This window comes from Musca domestica, unplaced genomic scaffold, assembly GCF_030504385.1.
Source record: "Musca domestica strain aabys unplaced genomic scaffold, Musca_domestica.polishedcontigs.V.1.1 180, whole genome shotgun sequence".
Lineage (NCBI taxonomy): Eukaryota > Metazoa > Arthropoda > Insecta > Diptera > Muscidae > Musca > Musca domestica.
The window spans coordinates 351,963-373,276 of record NW_026712239.1 but is presented as its reverse complement, the minus strand read 5'-3'; the positions used below and the strand labels follow the sequence as shown (position 1 = coordinate 373,276).

Sequence of the window (21,314 nt, the reverse complement as noted above, 5' to 3'; positions counted from 1 at the left end):
TTTTGTTTTGGTAATAGAAAAAGAACAAAGGATATCCTAGCTAGACTATATTCAAATAGCTCTAATACAGTTTTGAGAATATGAGGGGGAAAAGATTTTGATTTTAAATTTAAAATTTAGACATTTGAAATATCACATTTTCCAAGGTAATCTATAAAATTATCTGGGAAAATGCCACATTCCAATGGCTACATAATGAACAAAATTTTAATTCACTTACTTTGAATTCTAACCTTAGTAAAGATCATAGACAGGCTTACAATGTAGTTTTATGTTCTGCTTTAGTTTTATAATTGTTTTTTTTTTTTTTTTCTTCTTAACACTTTTTTTAGGTAGGTAAGCTAATTTCTTTTTAATTATTTTAATATTTATATTTAATTCTTATTTTTTTTCTTTTGTTTCTTTTCAATTTAAACCAATACAACGGTTTTATATAAATCACAATATTTATTCTGTTTTCTGTTTTTTGTTAATAAAGTTGGTTTCTAAGAAAGGAGGAAGGACGAATTGTTTGTTTCCTTGGAAAACAAAAAAACAAAAACCTTATCAAAAGGGGAAGCCATGGCAAAATACAACAACAGAGTAATAAAAATAAAAAATGACTAAATAATTTTGCATACATTTAGCTTAAGCTCCCAACTCCTCCGCCCTACTCCTCCTCCGCCTCCCTCTTTACAACAAACAAAAATCTAATCGTTTTCTTTTTTTTTGTCCATTACCAAAATCTTGCCGTATTACTGCGGGTGGCATGGGATGTGTGTACTGGTTCATCATTGCTATCTCGGGGCAATGCAGCCACAGCTATGCCACCTTGGGTAGGTGTTTGTATAAAAACCGAATCTGTTTCATTCTCCACAACCGGTTGTTGGCTATTATCTACAGTGCCACTGGCCTGTGGCTGATCTATGGGATCGCTAGTCACCACAACACTAGCCGGTTCATATATACACTGTAACGGCGGCTCATCATCGTCTTCCTCCTTAAATGAACCACTTAAATTCGGATTTAGAACATTATTTGACGAATGTGTAGCTATCGATTGGGAGCGTGGCGTCGCTGCCACACTGCCGTCCATGGTAGAGGCATTTGCATTGGCCGTAGGCTCACCAGCTATGACATCACTCAGTATATCCTCATGATAGGGTGGTGCTGCCACACTAATTGTGGTTGGGTTGCGTCTAAACCATCTGGAAACATTTCAAATTAATTCAAACTCAATTAATCCAACTGATTCGACATACCTGAATATTGGTAGGGACCAAATACTTCTGGAGCCATCACTGTTAAGTTGAGCCGCCAAGTGGGGTGGTAGGTTTGGTGAACGGTCAAAGGGATTTATGCGACGAGCAGGGGTTGATGATAGCACTGGGAAAAATAAAAGGAAGGATAAATAAATCAGAAAATTATTTGGCTTTTTTCTAAAGAAAAAACCCTCGGCAAATTTTTTCTATAGGAAAAAACGTCGAAGAGACCCAAGGGTCTCGGCGAATTTTTTTCTAATGAAAAAAACGTCGAAGAGACCCAAGGGTCTCGGCGAATTTCTTTCTATGGAAAAAAACGTCGAAGAGACCCAAGGGGAAAAAACCTCGAAAAGACCCAAGGGTCTCGTCGAATTTTTTTCTATAGAAAAAAACCTCGAAGAGACCCAAGGGTCTCTCGGCGAATTTTTTTCTGTAGAAAAAAACCTCGAGAGACCCAAGGGTCTCGGCGAATTTTTTTCTATAGGGTCGAAGAGACCCAAGGGTCTCGGCGAATTTTTTTCTATAGGAAAAAAACCTCCAAGAGACCCAAGGGTCTCGGCGAATTTTTTTCTATAGAAAAAACCTCGAAGATACCCAAGGGTCTCGGCGAATTTTTTTCTATAGAAAAAACCTCGAAGAGACCCAAGGGTCTCGGCGAATTTTTTTCTATAGAAAAAACCTCGAAGAGACCCAAGGGTCTCGGCGAATTTTTTTCTATAGAAAAAACCTCGAAGAGACCCAAGGGTCTCGGCGAATTTTTTTCTATAGAAAAAACCTCGAAGAGACCCAAGGGTCTCGGCGAATTTTTTTCTATAGAAAAAACCTCGAAGAGACCCAAGGGTCTCGGCGAATTTTTTTCTATGGAAAAAAACGTCGAAGAGACCCAAGGGTGTCGTCGAATTTTTTTCTATGGAAAAAAACGTCGGAGAGACCCAAGGGTCTCGGCCTATTTTTTTCCATACAAAAAAACCTCGAAGAGACCCAAGGGCCTCGGCGAATTTTTTTCTAAAGAAAAAACCTCGAAGAGACCCAAGGGTCTCGGCGAATTTTTTTCTAAAGAAAAAACCTCGAAGAGACCCAAGGGTCTCGGCGAATTTTTTTCTAAAGAAAAAACCTCGAAGAGACCCAAAGGTCTTGGCGAATTTTTTTCTAAAGAAAAAACCTCGAAGGGACCCAAAGGTCTCGGCGAATTTTTTTCTGAAGAAAAAACCTCGAAGAGACCCAAAGGTCTCGGCGAATTTTTTTCTGAAGAAAAAACCTCGAAGAGACCCAAAGGTCTCGGCGAATTTTTTTCTATTGAAAAAAACGTCGAAGAGACCCAAGGGTCTCGGCAAATTTTTTTCTATAGGAAAAAACCTCGAAGAGACCCAAGGGTCGCGGCAAATTTTTTTCTATGGAAAAAACCTCGAAGAGAGACCCAAGGGTCTCGGCGAATTTTTTTCTATAGAAAAAAACCTCGAAGAGAGACCCAAGGGTCTCGGCGAATTTTTTTCTATAGAAAAAAACCTCGAAGAGACCCAAGGGTCTCGGCGAATTTTTTTCTATAGAAAAAAACCTCGAAGAGACCCAAGGGTCTCGGCGAATTTTTTTCTATAGAAAAAAACCTCGAAGAGACCCAAGGGTCTCGGCGAATTTTTTTCTATAGAAAAAAACCTCGAAGAGACCCAAGGGTCTCGGCGAATTTTTTTCTATAGAAAAAACCCTCGGATAGACCCAAGGGTCTCGGCGAATTTTTTTCTATAGAAAAAAACCTCGAAGAGACCCAAGGGTCTCGGCGAATTTTTTTCTAAAGAAAAAACCTCGAAGAGACCCAAAGATCTCGGCGAATTTTTTTCTAAAGAAAAAACCTCGAAGAGACCCAAAGGTCTCGGCGAATTTTTTTCTAAAGAAAAAACCTCGAAGAGACCCAAAGGTCTCGGCGAATTTTTTTCTAAAGAAAAAACCTCGAAGAGACCCAAGGGTTTCGTCCAATTTTTTTCTATAGAAAAAACCTCAGAGAGACCGAGGGTCTCGGCGAATTTTTTTCTATAGAAAAAAACCTCAGATAGACCCATGGGCCTCACGAATTTTTTTCTATAGAAAAAAACCTCGAAGAGACCCAAGGGTCTCGGCGAATTTTTTTCTAAAGACAAAACCTCGAAGAGACCCAAGGGTCTCGGCGAATTTTTTTCTAAAGACAAAACCTCGAAGAGACCCAGGGGTCTCATGAATTTTTTTCTAAAGAAAAAACTTTTTTCTATGGAAAAAACCTCGGCGAATTTTTTGATATGGAAAAAACATCGGAGACATACAATTGGTCTCGGCGATTTTTTTTATGAAAAAAAAAAACTTCGACAATCCTAGATAAGATCTCTTATATTTTAATCTTGAATCCTTACTATTTTCATCATCCGATGTAACATCTGCTGCACCACCACCCGGTGTGGAGCCCCGTTGAAATGTACCATGACGTGTGGAGTTGTTCGATGACATTGTTGTTGTCAATGAACTCTGCGACGATTGTTGTAACAATGGGGCGGTATCGTCATCAGTATCCACTATACTATCCAATGAAGACTGTCGATTCCGTTGTGATCGGGCTTCGCCTTTCGTAAAAACCTTACGCTTGCAAATTGGGCACTCGCGCTTGTTTTCGGTTAGCCAAACATCGATGCAATTGCTGTGATAGGCTGTTAGGAAAGAAAGAAACGATAAATTGTATTCCTAATTTCCTTGGAAACAAAAATCTTCTCAAAAACTTACGATGTTTGCATGGTAAGACCCTTAATTTATCACCCTCGGCAAATGTCTCGATACAGATCACACAAGTGTCGTAGGCAATGTTGCTGTTTTTCGTAAACTTTATGATGGGCAGCTTTTTCAACATGCGCTTGGGCAAGCGGTAGCGACGCAAATTTCTTTCTTCTCGTATACATCTGTAGATCATGTAGAATATCTATGGGAATAATTAGAGAAGTTATTCAAATTTCAAAATTTAGGAAAATCTCAGCGACCTACCATTGTTAGAAAACATAGACCAATTAGAATGGAAAATGGTAAAATCAATTGGGTATTGATATTGAATGGCAGCTCATCGTTTATGACCAAAACAATTTCCGGTGTAAAGAATGATCGCAGATTCATGCCCGTGGTATGGCCAACAAAGACCGATGGTATCATAATACCGCTGGAATTTTGGGCTGACATGTGTTCTGAAATTGAAAATTAAACATTTGTTTAGAATTTAGTTCATTTAAAAGGGGTTTCGAGAATACAAACCCAAATCATCACTGTTATTGTTGTAGATAACCACAGCATCGAATCGTGCCGCCTGGGCATTGCGTACCTTCAACTCGAATGTACAATCCACACCGCCTCTGAAATGATAGGAATAAAAGGGAAGAATATTTGATGCAATTTGATGGTTTAGAAAATGGATTAGCTTAAGAGATAAATAGAGGTATTTGAAAGCGTTAAAAAAAGAATTTAAATAAAGGCAAATTAAATGACAAAAAAATTGAAAAAAATTAAACTTTTGTTATTCGAGATAATCTATTCAAATATCTCAAAAAATGATTGAAACTGGAAAAATCTTTGAGGTTTTAAAAATTAATTCTTTTATCTGCCCTAAATAAAAAATAACATTTTTGAAACGTTAATTTTTTCGCATCCATTGGAGGCCATTTAAATTGTCTAAAAAAATTGGAACTTTAGAATCCTATAGTTAATGGGTAGTTTGTTCTCCCATGTCTTTAAAAATTTAGATACTGCCTTCTTGGCCTCAGATCTTCCACAAAAAAAGCCACTGGACTGCCATGCATTTTAATTCTGTATTTTATTTTGTTTAACCCACTTCCTTTCCCAAATTCCTCGCCCTCCAGACGGCATAGAAATCGTAAAGTATGGGGATAAATGTACGATCATGACGTCGGTGTGGATGACATATGTGTAAGGTTGCAGCCTACTTCCACACGAGAGATATGAAAATATCCGCCACTAAATCAACGATCACACTCCTTACCACATGGTATGCGGATATGATAACACAGCTGAATGTGCAAGTTGTGGGAAATTTAATTCCGAACATGAATTACACCTAGGGGTCTCGCGCAGCTTACCGTATACACAGCCGAATAGAGGGAGGGAAATTAAATTCCGAACTGGAATTACCTCAATATCCTAGGGGTCACATTTGGCAGTTTGTTCAAGCCACAGCTATCTGTGACAAAATGAAAAGTAGGAGTAAGATCCTCAAGGCGCACTTCGGGTGCGGAGAAGGAGGCTATGTTGACATCTGTGGTCAGCTATGCAACTCGAGTGTGGCCTGCAAATACATGTGCAGGTTATGGGAAATTTAATTCCGAACTTGAATTACAACCAGGGGTCTCGCCGAGCATAACGCCTGCACATCGGAATAGAGGGAGGGAAATTTAATTCCGAACAGGAATTACCTCAATATCCTAGGGGTTACATTTGGCAGCTGGTTCAAGCCACAGCTATCTGTGACAAAAGGCGGACTTCGGGTGCGGAGAAGGAGACTATGTTGACATCTGTGGTCAGCTATGCTACTCGAGTGTGGCCTGCAAATATATGTGCAGATTGTGGGAAATTTAATTCCAAACACGAATTCCACCTAGGGGTCTCACGGAGCTTACCGCCTACACAGCCGAATAGAGGGAGGGAAATTTAATTCCGAACAGGAATTACATCAATATCCTAGGGGTTACATTTGGCAGCTGGTTCAAGCCACAGCTATCTGTGACAAAATGAAAAGTAGGAGTAAGATCCTCAAGGTGCACTTCGGGTGCGGAGAAGGAGACTTTGTTGGCCTCTTTAGTCAGCTATGCAACTCCATTGTGGCCTGCAAATTCAAGTGCCACGCAGTAGAAGAACCAGCCAGACCAGCCAGAATGCCGCCCTGAGGACTGCAACTGGGTACCTCCCAATGACACAAGTAGACCATCTACAGGAAGAGCTAAAGATACTTCCCGTACGTCAAAATAACCATATGCTTTCCAAGCAGTACCTACTTGCGAGTTATCGTGGGAGTCATCCAAAGCATTATATGGTGGATAAAACTCCTCCACCCAGGCGTGTCAGGAAGAAGAGGGGGAGATTGATGACCAACGCTGTAGGAGAGTGTTTCTAGATCAAGAAGCTAATCAGCAAATGTGAGTCAGGTATGAATGTCATTCTGGGAGTTCATTTCCCATTCATAGCAGCTGAAGAACGTCGGCTGCCTAGACAAACCAGGATAGTTTTGGCACAATTATGTTCAGGATGGTAAAGTCTTTTCTGTTGCAGGACATAGCAATATTGTAGTAGGAAATGAAGTGTTGAATTAGCTCGAGGCGAATGCCAGTCGATTGATTTAACGACTGATGCCAGCAGCTTCAAAAATCTCCCATCGAAGAAGCTAACAGAAGATGTCACTTTTAAACCGGTTGTATGATATCTAAGCACATCTGGCCGTTAATTTGGAGGAGCTGAAGAACATCTGATCTAACAATCGTGGTGGGCCCAAGCAGGGCTATAAACTAGGATAACCGTGAATATTTTAAAGATAACTTTTTGAAGTACCACCCCAGAGCTATAAATTTGGTGTTTTAAAGAATATTGTTCGAATGCTAAAACGAGGATTATAAAAGAATATTTTTTAAAGGACCTTCCGGGACTATAGATATGGATTTTTACAGAAAGCACATCCAGTGCTATAAACAAGGATTGTTAAGGAATATTTTTCATGGACCACAAAGGCTATAGATCTAGATTTTTAGGAGAATTTTCCCGAGGACTTTTCAAGGACCTATATTGCTTCAAACACGGTAACCTTAATAGTGCCTCAAATGTAAATTTTCAACCTCAAACAAGAATTTTTTAATAGAGGACTTTCCATGGACTATCCGAGCTTTAAAATGGGTCTTCAGCAGATATTTTCGATATCTTTTTTAGGACCAACAGTGCCTCAACTGCACTAGGACCAACAGTATCTTAAACATGGATTTTTTTCGAGAATTTTCAACAGATATTTTTGACGACTTTTCAAGGACCAACCGTACCTTAAACATGGATTGGTCAAGAGTATTTGTTCAAGGATTTTCGAAAGACCAAAAGAGCTTCAAATGTGGATTTTTTTAACAAAAATTTGTTCGAGGACTCTCCAAGGACCCAAAGTGTTTCAAATGTGGATTTTTAGCAGGATCTTTTCAAGGAGTGCCTGAAACATGGATTTTTGCGATAATTTTTCAACAACTTTTCAGGGACCTAAAGTACCTCAAATATGGATTTATCAACAGATTGGTAAGAGGACTTGCCAAGGATGAAAAGACCTTAAATTATTAAATTTTCAACAGAATTTGTTGAGGTTCTTCGAGACCCAACAATGTCTCAAATTTCAATAACCTTTTGAGGAAGGAATATTTTCGAGAACTTTTCAAGGACCCTCAGAACGGAGTAATTTTCAAAGGCCCACGAAGATTTTTCAACAGATTTTTTCGACGACTTTCCAAGGTCCAACAGTACCTCAAACTGGAATTTTCCAATAGTATTTTCCATGGACTATCCGAGCTTTAAGATTCGATTTTCAACAGAAATTTTGGATAACTTCGAGACTTTTCAAGGACCAACAGTGCTGCACACAACGACTTCTTCGAGGATGTTTCAACTGATTTTTAGGCGGCTTTTCAAGTACCAAATGTGTCTCAAACGTGGATTTGTCACCATGATTTGTTCAAAGACTTTCTAAGGACCCAAAGTGCTTCAAATGTGGATTTTTAGCAGAATATTTTCAAGGACCAAGAGTGCCTAAAACATGGTTTTTTCGACAAATTTTCAATTTTTTTTAACAACTTTTCAGTGACCTCAATTATGGATTTCTCAACAGATTGGTAAGAGGACTTGTCAAGGATGAAAAGACCTTAAATTGTTAAATTTTTAACAGAATTAGTTGAGGCTTTTCGAGATCCAACAATGTCTTAAATCTGATTCCGATAACCTGTTAAGGAAGGAATATTTTCGAGAACTTTTCAAGGACCCACAGAACCTCAAATATGCACTTTTTTCGCATATTTTTCAAGAGATTTTTTCGTCGACTTTCCAAGGGCCAACAGTACCACAAACTAGAATTTTTCAACAGTATTTGTTCGAGGGCTTTTAAGGACCATCCAAACTTCAAAATGTGATTTTTCAAATACTGAATGGTCACTGCAGTATCAGATATTTGACCTCAAAAGAAAAAGATATCTGATAACAAGAAAAAGAGGTAGAGACGATTGAACATCTACTTTGTATCTGCCCCATTTTATCCAACAAGAGACATAGGCTATTTGGAGACAAGCTGGAGACAGAAATACTTTATTTTCAGGTATAGATCCCATCATCACTAAGAAATTGCCACATTTTTTTGAGGATTTTTAAAGACCATCCAAATTTCAAAATTTGATTTTTCAAATACTGAATGCAGTATCAGATATTTGACCTCAAGAAAAAAGAAAAAGATATCTGATGGCAAGAAAAAGAGGTAGAGACGATTGATCAATCTACTTTACACCTGTCCCATGTTATCCAATAAGAGACATAGGCGATTTGGAGACAGGTTGGAGACAGAATTTCTTTATTTTCAGGCATAGATCCCATCATTACTAAGAAATTTGCCAAAGCCATTACCTGGCTAGTCAGGCCACCTACACTAGACTTTTCTAAAGCTTTTCTTCTCCTTCTCGCTTCTATCTAGCAGTTGCTGAATTCATGTAGTTGCGCACCTTAAACCAATTAGTATTGGACACGAATTGGCGAAGATGTGCAAAACGTCCGTCAATTTTACAACAGACATATACCTTCAGTCCAAAACGTTAATATGCCGAAAAAATGCAATTATTTAAAAGAAAATTTAATGCTAGAAAATTATAAAAATAAGCTTAAAAATAGTGCATTTAAAAAAATATCCTTCTTGTTTTTACAAAAAAAGAGTACCTTTGATTACTAAACACAATCGGCATATTTTACGGAAAAGAAGTGAATAAAACATATTTCAAAATTAATGTCAAGTAGTATCGCAAATTCAGTACTCAAAACACGCATAGACACCCACCTTTGTATAATGGCTGCATATTTTGCATTGCTGGGATAACCAAGGTTGTGGGTTGGTGGTGGTGCTATCTTGTCACAGGCATCGCTGGGTACAGCTGGCACCGCAAACACCTTAATGCCGCTCGATGTGAGACTGGGTCCAAATTGGGCAGGCATATCATTGTATTCTTCAATGAGCTAAGGGGTTTTAAAAAAAGAGTATTGCATATTAATACAAAACGTCCGCTATTTTTAGTAACACAACTGTAAGAAATTTACAAGAACCTGATTGGTAATGCGTCGATACACCAAAATGTGGGCATCAACTTCCAGCAATGGACTTAAAATACATGTGCAGGCTATCAGAAGTGGTGTCACAAGGCGGCTACATTTTAAAGACTCCATTATAGATGGCCAAAAAAATGCAGAGGTTTGCAGAGCCTACGGGAAATTTAAAAAAAAAAACATATTCAGTTTTAAAATTGTATTCTATGAAAATCATTAAATTAATCTTATACAAACTTCCAATCGTTGAATGGGCCTGTGACCTGCTGCCTGCAGTGTTAATGGCAGCCGTGTCTTGTTCTCCTACACAGGCAGAATTTGTTGGTGTTTCTCCTTATTTTTTTTTTTTTGTTTGTGGCTATATGACGTTACTTGCTGCCGAGGTTCTTCTTGACTCTACGTAGATGATATCGTTGTATTTTGTTTGCAGTCGTCGCCGCTTTTTTCTTTTCTTGCTGCTGTTGTTGTTTTGTGTGTTTTTGGTCCCCTACAAACAAAGAAATCTTTTAAAGTGGATCAAATATTTGTTGTCGTTCTCGTAGCTGATTTGATTGATGCTGTTGCTGCTGCTGTTGTTGTTCCGTCGGCTGTTGCTTTTGCTGCTCCTGCTGATCTTGTTGCTGATGAGGTTTGATAACAAATTTCCTATTTACAAGTTGCATTTGTATGCCCATGTAGTTATACGCAATGTTTGTAATGTCTGCAAAGAAGGCGAAAAAGAAAGGTAAAGGATTTTGAATTAATTGTTATTTCAATTAAATTTTCGAAAAATAATTTTTCCATTTTTTAAATTGGATTTTTCAGAGAAAATTTTGAAGGGCTGGATTTTTGAAGAATATTTTCGAAGGACCACCAAAAATTACATGTTTTGAAGGACTATCAAGGATATACACGTGGATTTTAAAAACATATTTTTTAAGGACCTCTGGCAATATTTTGTGGAATTTGATGGCTAAATACTTTTTAGGGATCAACGGAGCTTCAAAATTAGACCACCAATGACATTTTTCGAAGGACTTCAAGGACCTCTGACAATATTTGATGGAATTTGATGGCTAAGTATTTTTCAGCGATCAACAGAGTTTCAAAATTATATTTTTAAAAGAAAATCTTTAAGGGCGGATTTTTGAAGAATATTTACGAAGGACCACCAATGAACTTTTTGAAGGACCACCAAGGATATGCACGTGGATTTTAAAAACATATTTTGTCAAGGACCTCTGACAATATTTGGTAGTATTTGATGGCTAAATATTCTCCAGGGATCAACAGAGCTTCAAAATTAGATTTTTTAAAGAAAATGTTCAAGGGCCGGATTTTTGAAGTATATTATTTTGAAGGATCACCAAATGACATTTTTTGAAGGACAAGGACCTCTGAAGCTACAAACAAGATTTTTACAAACAATATTTTTTAACCGACCAACAAGGCTTCCAGCGAGGATTTTTGAAGATTATTTCTTCAAGGACAATCAGAGCTATAGACGAGGATTTTTTGCAAGGAACACCAAAGGAATAATCGGAAATTGTTTTTAAAAACGAGGATTTTTAAAACATGTTTTTTTGAACGATGATATACACGTGGATTTTAAAACCTAATTTTTCAAGGACCTTTGAAGATACAAACGAGATTTTTTAAAGAATATTTTTTAGTGACCACCAAGGCTTCCAAATGGGTTTTAAAGATTATTTTTTCAAGGAACACAAGAGCTATAAACTAGAATTTTTTAAGGGACACGAAAGCAATAAACGAGAATTTTTTTATAAAATATTTTTCTAAGGACCGTGGCTCTAACGAGGATTTTTAAAAAATATTTTTTGAAGGACCTCCAGAGTGTTAACCGAGGATTTTTTAAAGAAAACCAATGACATTTTTTGAAAGACTACCAAGGATATACACCTGGATTTTAAAAACCTAATTTTTCAAGGACCTCTGAAGCTACAAAACAAGATTTTTTAAAGAATATTTTTAGCGACCACCAAGGCAAAGAGGGTTTTAAAAGATTATTTCTTCAAGGATAGTCAGAGCTATAAACGAGGATTTTTTCAGGGAACATAAAAGCAATAATCGAGAACTTTTTTAAAGGACCTCCAGAGTTATACCGAGGATTCTTTTAAAGAAAACTTTTGAAGGAATATTTTTCGAGGACCACTAATGCTTTAACAAGGATTCTTAAAGAATATTTTTTGAGGGACCTCTATGGCTATAAACATAGATTTTTACTGAATACTTTTAAGGACCTTCAGTGCTATATACAAGGATTTTTGAAGAATATTTTTGAAGAACCACCAGGGCTATAAACATAGATTTTTAAAGAATATTTTTTAAGCACCATCAAGGCGTAGATTTTTAAGAGAATTTTTCCGAGGTTCTATATACGAGAATTTTTAAAAAATATTTTTTGAAGGACCTCCGTAGTGATAACCGAGAATTTTTGAAACGAAACTTATTGAAGTACCACCAGAGCTATAAACTTGTTTTTTTTTTAAGAAACGAGAAATCTTAAAGAATAATTTTTTGAAGGACCTCCTCGGCTATAGACATAGATTTTTATAGAACTTCCAGTGCCATACACAAGGAATTTTATAGAATATTTTTTAAGGGCCACCAAGTCTATGGATGTAGATTTCTAAGAGAATTTTCTCGAGACCCCCAGAAGAATAACCGAGAATTTTTTTTAAAAGAATATTTAAAGAGGACCACCAGTGCTATAACCTCGGGTTTTTAAAGAATATTTTTCGAGGACCACCAATGCTAAAACGAGGATTCTTAAAGAACATATTTTTCAACCACCACCAAGGCTATAATTGTGAATTTTTAAGAGATTTTCCCGAGGACTATCCTCAATGACCTATATTGTTTCAAACACGGTAACCGCGACAGTATTTGTCGAGGACCCTCTAAGGACCACAATACCTCAAATGTGAATTTTCAATCTCAAACATGAATTTTTTAACAGTATTTGCTCGAGGACTTTCCATGGGCTATCCGAGCTTCAAAAATTATTTTTTCAACAGATATTTTCTATAACTTCATGTCTTGTCAAGGACCAACAGTACAAGGACTTCTTCGGGGATTTTTCAAAAGATTTCTTTGACGAATTTTCAAGGATCAAAAGTATCTCAGACATGGATTTGTCACCATTATTTGTTCGAGGACTTTCCAAGGACCCAAAGAGCTTCAAATGTGAATTTTCAAAAGAATATTTACAAAGACCAACAGTGTCTACAACATGGCTTTTTTTCCTAGGATTCTTTCGACGACTTTCCAAGAACGAAAAATACCTTAAACATGGATTTCCAAATCTATTTGTTTGAGGTCTTTCCAAGTGACAAAAGGACTTTAATTGTTCCAAATCTGAATTTTTTAGCAGAATTTTTTCTAGAAACCAATAGTTCGTCACATATCCTTTTTTCAACTTTATTTGTTCTGAAACAATTCAAGCCTGAATTTTCCAACAGATTTTGGTAAACTTTTAGAGAAGGACATTTTCAACGACATTCCAAGGCCCAACAATGCTTGCTTCACTTGGTCGAAAGTGGTGAACTGCCTATTTTGATTTTCTCCGAGGAAACATTCATTGTACAGCCATTTGTAAACATACAGCTGAAAATGTGCACCTTCGGTTGGCCACCAGAACTCTAGCGACGGCCATGGTGATGGTGTGGGCCGCCATAACAGACGATGGTCGCTCTCCGCTCGTATTAATCGACCGTGGCATCAGAATAAGTGCCGAATATTATAGCGAAAATATTCTGGAGGGTGTATTAAAGCCTTGGGCACGCAAACATTTTGGCCGCAGACGCTGGACATTCCACAGGACTCAGCACCATCGCACTCACCGCCACCCAAGAATGGTTACAAAATGAGCTTCCTCGCTTCATTTCCAGCGCACAATGGCCATCAAAATCTTCGGATACCAATCCGTTGTACTATTGTGTCTGAAGTATTTTGGAAAGCAAGGTTGGCACTAAAAAATGCCAAAGCGTAGATCACCTCAAGCAAGCGCTTCGCCGGGAATGGGCTAAAATACCGCAGAGCAATATTCGGGCAGCATGAGACGGTTTCATTGATGCTATTTTCGAGATTTTTTGCTTTCATTCAATAAAATTTAAAAAAAAAATGTGAAAATTATGGCTATTGACTTTGTTGCAGTTTTTTTTATCTCACCCTGTAGAAAAGAATTTGTCGACTTCTATTCAGAAAACCTTGTGGTCTTCCATAGAGAACACCTTGTGGTCCTCTGTGGAGAAGACCTTGTAGTCTTCTATGGGGAAGATCTTGTGGTTTTCTATGGAGAAGACATCCAGATCTTCCTGTTTCCAATCACAAAGACTTTCAGCTCTTGTATTTGGAAGTCAACCTGAATTTCTATCGATAATACTTCAAGAAACCTTGTGCTCTTCTCTAAGAAGTCATGTTGCTCTTCTATGAGAACACCTTCAGCATTTCTAAGGAGAAAACTTTGTGGTCTTCTTGTCTGAGAAGTCATGTGGCTCTTCCATGAGAAGACCTTCAATTGAGAAGACCATCTATTAACAAAACCTTCAACACTTCTAAGGAGAAAACTTTGTGGTCTTCTTGTCTGAGAAGTCATGTGGCTCTTCTATGAGAAGACCTTCAATTAGGAAGACCTTTAACATTTCTAAGGAGAAAATTTTGTGGTCTTCTTTCAGCTTGCTTTGAAAAAGTCTTCGATATAATATAAGTTCCTCTAATCTTCTATAGAGATGACCTTTTTCTCTTCCATGATCTTTTCTCTTATCTCTTCCATCTTTTGATTTCAAATCGGGAAGACTTTCCTGGTATTTTATGAAGAAGATTTCCAGTCCTTCTATCGCAGCATTGATTCCTGATCCCCCTTTTTCTACTATCCATTGTGTATTTAAATCTATGTGACCCCACCATCAATAATCTCACATTGCTCTATTGAAATATGATAGTTCCATAAATTTCCTCATGATAAGATACAATTGTAGCCGTCAATTGACTAGGAAGATAAAAAAGACAAATAGTTATTTACAACGGCCTGTAAATATATTCCAAAGATCTCCATTTTTTTGTCAATGCAAATGCAGTTAATCTTCAATATCTGCAAATATTTGTTTAATTAAATATCTCCCACTCTCTCCTCTTCCTTTGTGTGGTCCCCCCTTCTTTGTTATCATGAGGTCTTCATGATTACAGATTTTATGGCACACATACCTACCTACCTACGTACGTGCGTATTTACAAATATTATCACTAGCAACGACGAGGAGGATTACGGCCTATGCTGCAAGTGTGGAACTGTAGGCTGTGTTTCGAGTTCAATAACACATTGCCTTAAAAAAAAAAAAAAAAAAACAATTTTTGTGACAAAATAAACAAAACAAAAAATGCAACAGCGCAAAAGAGTGGAGGAAAAACCAGATGAACAAAAGAAACATATTTTTTTTATTTTAATTAATAATTTTAAAGCGGAGATCTGGACAGGCAGCATTATTATTTATAAACCACCAGTGGACACCTTTAAATAAACCTAAAAAATAAACAAATTTCGTTGTTTTCATTCTTAAGCCATGCCATGGGAATTCCATAAACGGAAACTGTTGGGCCACAAAAAAGAGCGAAAAAAAAACCCAAAAGAAAGTTCCACATTTTGGAGGTGACAAGGGGCGCAGTGAATGAATATCAACCGACATTAAACAAACAAAACGCGATTATTGACAAAAAAATGAAAAATAAAATATAGTACGCATTAAATTAATAGTAATCAACGACAATAGTGAGTAGGGCTGGCTGGAATGAAGGAATGACTCACTTTCGAATGGCAACAAACAAATTGCATTCGGTTTTGATTTTTTTTTTTTTCAACAACAAAACGTTCTTGCACACACGAATGCATTGACTGGCTAGATGTGTTGTTGTGGATTTCTAACAAAGTGAATTTCTTTCAGTTTTGTTGTTGTTGTTTTTTTTTTTTTTTTTTTTTCAATTAATTTTAAGCGTGGATTTGTTTTTGTGTGTTTCAATTAGATATTATGCAAGGCGAAAATAATGCAGCAGACAAATTTTCAATTTAGCAAAGTTAATCGTCTATGAATATTTAATTATTTTTTACGACGACAATTTCAATTTTGTTATGTGGAAGTCACTTGGACCCAAGGGTCTTGCAATTTTTTTTTCAGAGAAGAAACCTGGTCGCCTCAATGGTCTTGCAATTGTTTTTCTATGGGAAAAACCTCGGAGTCTCGCAATTGTTTTTCTATAGAAAAAAACTCGGCGAGTGCTTTTTACTATAGAAAAATCTCGGCTAGAATCTAAGGGTATCGTGATTAATTTTCTATAGAAATAATCTCGACGATACCCAAGGGCATGAGGAATTTTTTCCATAGAAAAAAAACTCGACGATTCTCAAGGGTCTGGGAATTATTTTTCTATGAAAAAAAATCTCAACGATATCCAAGGGTCTCGCGATTGTTTTTCTATAGAAAAAAATCTCGACGATACCCAAGGCACTGGCAATTTTTTTTTCTATAGAAAAAAAATCTCGAGGATACCCAAGGGTCTGGCAAATATTTTCCGCTAGAAAAAAACCTCGACGAGACCCAATCGTTTCGCCTTTTTTTTTCTTAAGAAAAAAACCGTTGGTCTGGCGGTTTTTTTTATCTAAAAAAAACTCGACGAGACCCAAGGGTCTGGGGATGTTTTTTTCTAAAGCAAAACAATCAGGAGGCTTCTGGGGTCTCTCAAGACTTGGACACGCAAACATTTTGGCCGCAGACCGTGGACATTCCAACAGGACTCAGCACCTCAGGACTCAGCACGCGTCACCCAAGAATGGTTAAAAAATGAGGTTCCTCGCTTCATTTCCAGCGCACAATGGCCACCAAAATCTCATGATAGCAATTCGTTGGACTATTGTGTCTGGAGCATTTTGGAAAGCGAGGTTGGCATTAAAAAATAACAAAGTGTCGATCACCTCAAGCAGTCGCTTCGCTGGGAATGGGTCAAAATACCGCAGAGCAACATTCGGGCAGTGTGTGACTGTTTCATTGACCATTTGAAGGACATAATTCGTGCCAAAGGTGACCAATTCGAACAAATCTAAATTTATTGTAAAATTTGACGCTTTTTCCGACATTTTTTACATTCATTCAATAAAATTAAAAAAAAAAATGTAAAAAATATGGCGTTTGACTTTGTTGCAATTTTTTTATCTCACACTGTATTGCGGTATACCAAGTTTGGTTCAAATCGGATACCCCCTTCGAGAGTTATCGTGTGCACCACCCAGTCGGACAGACGGACGGACATCGCTAGATCGACTCCAGATGTCCTGAAATTGATTTGGTCCAAAGAGACCTAAGGTCTAAAACCGTTATTTCGATGAGGCACGTTTTAGTCGTATCAGATGATATATACCCTCTCTAGTCATATGACTGAGGGTCTCACGATTTTTTTTCTGTAGAAAAAACCTCGACTAGAGCCAAGGGTCTGGCGAATTGTTTTCTATAGAAAAAACCTCGAGTAGATCCAAGAGTCTAACGAATTTTTTTCTATAGAAAAAACCTCGACGAGACCCAAGGGTCTGGTGAATTTTTTTCTATAGAAAAAACCTCGACTAGACCCAAGGGTCTGGTGAATTTTTTTCTATAGAAAAAACCTCGACTAGACCCAAGGGTCTGGTGAATTTTTTTCTATAGAAAAAACCTTGACGAGACCCAAGGGTCTGGTGAATTTTTTTCTATAGAAAAATCCTGGACGAGACCCAAGGGTCTGGTGAATTTTTTTCTATAGAAAAAACCTGTACGAGACCCAAGGGTCTGGTGAATTTTTTTCTATAGAAAAAACCTCGACTAGAGCCAAGGGTCTGACGAATTTTTTTCTATAGGAAACAATTTCGACTAGAGCCAAGGGTCTTGACGAATTTTTTTCTATAGGAAACAATTTCGACTAGAGCCAAGAGTCTTGACGAATTTTTTTCTATAGAAAAAACCTCGACGAGACCCAAGAGTCTGGCGAATTTTTTTCTATAGAAAAAACATCGACTGGAGCCAAGGGTCTGACGATTTTTTTTTATAGAAAAGGGTCTGGCGAATTTTTTCTATAGAAAAAATCTCGACGAGACTTTTTTCGGGTCTGACGATTTTTTTTCTCTAGAAAAAACTCTCTTTTTTCGGGTCTGGCAATTTTTTTTTCTCTAGAAAAAGCTTGAACAATCCAAGAGTCTGACCAAAAACCGTGGAGAGACCCCAGGGGTCTTGATGGGACCCGAGGGGTTTCACGTTTTTTTTTTTTTTTAATTTTTATAAAAAAAAATGCGACCTAGGTGTCTGCGATTCCTTCTCGTCCAATTCTCGAACCAAAGACTTGGCCATGAAGCTCTTCGTATATTCTTTAATTTCTGTTGATAGGTCGAAAACCAAATACTATTCTAAATTTATAAAAATTACATTTCCTCGCAGTACAACAATTATTTTATACTGCCCAGGCTATTATCACCATGCGGCACAATTACGAAATTGTATGGATTATTATCAGGGGAATTCCCCTAATAGATTGAATGTTTTACAAAACTAATATCAGATATACTTCGGTGGGGCGAATTGTACTTGGTTTTCTTGTGGGTGGCCGTGAAAGGTCTTCCCAAGTGTTTGAAGACCACACTTCATTTGAATGTTGAAACACCAAAAAATAAAATCACAGGTCATCGCTGGTACGAACTTGAAAAAGGAAATGGAGAAAACTGTAAGAATCCTCCCTTAACTTAATAAGGATACCTTGAAAATGCCAAAAAATAATGCCATTAGCTTTTGGATTTGCATTTTTACCGAAAAGGAGAGCTTCCGTTTTTCAATGATTACCTTAAAATCTAATCCACTTGCCTGAATCTTCGAATAAAACAAGCAATCTATTGCAATTTCTAAAAATATTCCCTTTTCGAAAAAAGGACTTTTGTATTCTTGTTGGCCCTGATGTACAATACATGGGGGACAATTAAAGGTCACTATGTAAAATGAAATTGCACATTAGCATGAACACAACCCAGACCTTGAAATATCGTTCATGGGGTACAGGGAACTGGAGGAAATTCTAGCAAAAGCAAAATTTGCTACATGTCCGGAATCACGATGTCAAGTCGCAGGCTTCACAATGCTAGTTTAGCTCTCATATTTAAGAACCAAAACTTATTTTCATTCATATTTGTATTGCTTTGCTTTTTTTGTTTTTGTTTTTAATCTACATCACACTGCTGCTGGCTGGCTGGGCGTTTTGGCTATTGGGGCTCTATTGTGTATTATAGACAAACGACGAGAGTGGAGAAAAAATGTGACCATAACAGGGTGACAAGGTGGGGGGGCCAAACATCCATTTGTGTTTATCGAAAACATAACAACAAAAGGTGGGTGGTGAAACTGAGGTTTTTTCTGTCGTCTTTTATTGACATTTTTGTTGTTGTTTTATTCCCTATGATTTCGTTTTGTTAAACTTTTTAAACTTACTTGATCAACTAATTCCCTCTGGGTGTTGAGCGTTTTTTTTTTCAGAAGGAGGAGGACAATGCCAATATGTTGTAATGAATTGCTTTTCCTTTCTTAACACACACTTAATTTTGTTTTTCTTTTTTTTCTTTTTCTTGTTTCTAGTAGAAAAAATATCGTGAAATCAAATTGTTTTTCTTGTCGTATCGTTGCTTTTGCCTTTTTTGTTTCTATTCTTCTCTTTTTCTTGCTGCTGTTTTTCTCGTTTCAATTGCGTTCAATTACGATCCCACAAATCATTTTCGTTAATTTCTCGACGTTTTGGCCGATTCCAAAGAACAATATTCGGCTTGCACGCTAAACCGTTGGTGTTATTTTATTAGCGAACACATTTTTATCCACAAAATGTAATTAATTTCGTTGAAAAATCTTTGTAATTCTTCTCCAAATAAATCCACTTTACACAAAAGAAAAAAAATTCTAATTGAATTGTCGAGTGTTGTCAACGCCAATGGTTTGGGGAAAACGCATTTCTAGTTAGCGATCTCGGTGATTTGTTATGGAAAACAATTGAAATAATCCATAAATAACAATTTAAATATAACTTTTTAAAGAAATTTTCAAATTTCTAGGGAAAATACAATGAAAACTTTGGGAAAATCCTATTTTTTCTATTTGTTTCCCTTTTAAAATACAAAAGACAAAACAGCTGATTAATATGTTCACATTTAGAGGGGGTTCACATTCAACGTTGCGTTTGTTGATAGAAAGTTGAAGAAAATATAGAGAAACAAATAACAGGGTTCACATGTGATTTGACATTGTTTGGAACAAAATATCACAAAATTTATTAATTGCCTCACTTGTGAATAAGAATATGACTGCAACTGAGGCTATTTAAACTTTCTGTTAGGAAAATTTCTCAAGTAAGAATTATTTGCACGATTGCCAGCTTGCGATAGCCGAATATGTGGATTTTGCAGTATTGCAAACATGGTAAAATTCAACTAATTCAAGGTAACGTCATTCCAAAAATTATATTTACATTTTCGGCAATTTTTATTGTCAAATGTAACTTTATTCAAAAAAGGGTTCTATCTCTGATTTGTGAAAAAGCAATGGATTTATGAAAATACATTATGGCCATGGCCGAACAATAAGTTGTAAAACCAATTATACTTAATACCAACATTTATTTACGTTTTGCTTATTGTTTGATCATTCACAATGATCATTCAAAATAAACTGTCAAACAGTTGTATGGGAAAACATACAGGGTGAGATGAAAAAAAATTGCAACCAAATTCAGACTGCTGTAATTTCTAAACCACTCGTCCGACAGCTGTTAAAATTATTCCAGTGACAGCCCATTATATTTTTTGCAGGCATACAAAAGCATTTGGATGACAATTTTCCAGAAAAAAAGTTATTCGTGATTTGATTGGAAAACCACAAGTGGCTATCGTTAGAGCACTCCAACATTTAAATGTGAATAAATATTTTGCGTCTCGGGAACATTGATATGCCAAAAAATTTTAAATATTTTTTCAAATATAAGTAGATTTTTATATGTTTTCTTATACGACGTTATTGGGAGGTTATTATAATTCGCGTTTTTCAACAATTTTTATAAATTTAAATATTTATTCATTCAACATTTTCAATTTCAAGATTGGTTTGACAGTTCATTGTCCCAGCAGCTGTGTCGACGCATCTACCTGTATTCTTCTACCATGGGGTGTATTAAAGCCTTGGGCACGCAAACATTTTGGCCGCAAACCTTGGACATTCCAACAGGACTGAGCACCATCACACTCAGCACGCACCGTCCAAGATTGGTTACAAAATGAGGTTACTCGCTTCATTTCCAGCGCACAATGGCCACCACGATCTAAGGATACCAATCCTTTGTACTATTGTGTCTGAAGTATTTTGGAAAGCAAGGCTGGTAGTAATAAAATACCAAAGTATCGGTCAGCTCAACCAGTCGCTTCGCCGGGAATGGGCCAAAATAGAGCAGAGCAACATTCGAGCAGCGTGTGACAGTTGTATTGGCCATAATTCGTGCCAAAGGTGACCAATTCGGACAAACCTAAACTTATTCTAAAATTGTATGCTATTTCCTTCATTTTTTGCTTTCATTCAATAAAATTTAAAAAAAGTGTAAAAATGATGACGTTTGACTTTGTTGCAGTTTTTTTATATCACCCTGTATGTTTGTATCAGATAACTCATGGTTGCATTTGCAAAAAAAATTGTTTTGTGTAAACCCTAT

General features: G+C 36.9%; 1 protein-coding gene across 2 annotated transcripts; it reads right to left on the bottom strand.

The window, feature by feature from the left end:
* Nucleotides 1–292: 292 nt before the first annotated feature.
* Nucleotides 293–19,555, bottom strand: LOC101900649 (E3 ubiquitin-protein ligase Godzilla). Of its 2 annotated transcripts, none has more exons than XM_005178482.4 (10): nucleotides 19,061–19,555; nucleotides 9,810–10,272; nucleotides 9,567–9,728; nucleotides 9,310–9,485; nucleotides 4,500–4,597; nucleotides 4,239–4,432; nucleotides 3,984–4,176; nucleotides 3,620–3,910; nucleotides 1,242–1,365; nucleotides 293–1,187 (listed from the first exon to the last, which is right to left on the bottom strand). In XM_005178482.4, the coding sequence occupies exons 3-10, from the start codon at nucleotides 9,690–9,692 to the stop codon at nucleotides 716–718; spliced, it is 1,674 nt and encodes a 557-aa protein (XP_005178539.1). In that variant the 5' UTR covers nucleotides 9,693–9,728; nucleotides 9,810–10,272; nucleotides 19,061–19,555; the 3' UTR covers nucleotides 293–715. The 2 variants fall into 2 exon arrangements, with proteins under 2 accessions (XP_005178539.1, XP_005178541.1); XM_005178484.4 differs by having other exon boundaries at nucleotides 9,573–9,728; nucleotides 19,061–19,554.
* Nucleotides 19,556–21,314: the final 1,759 nt, after the last annotated feature.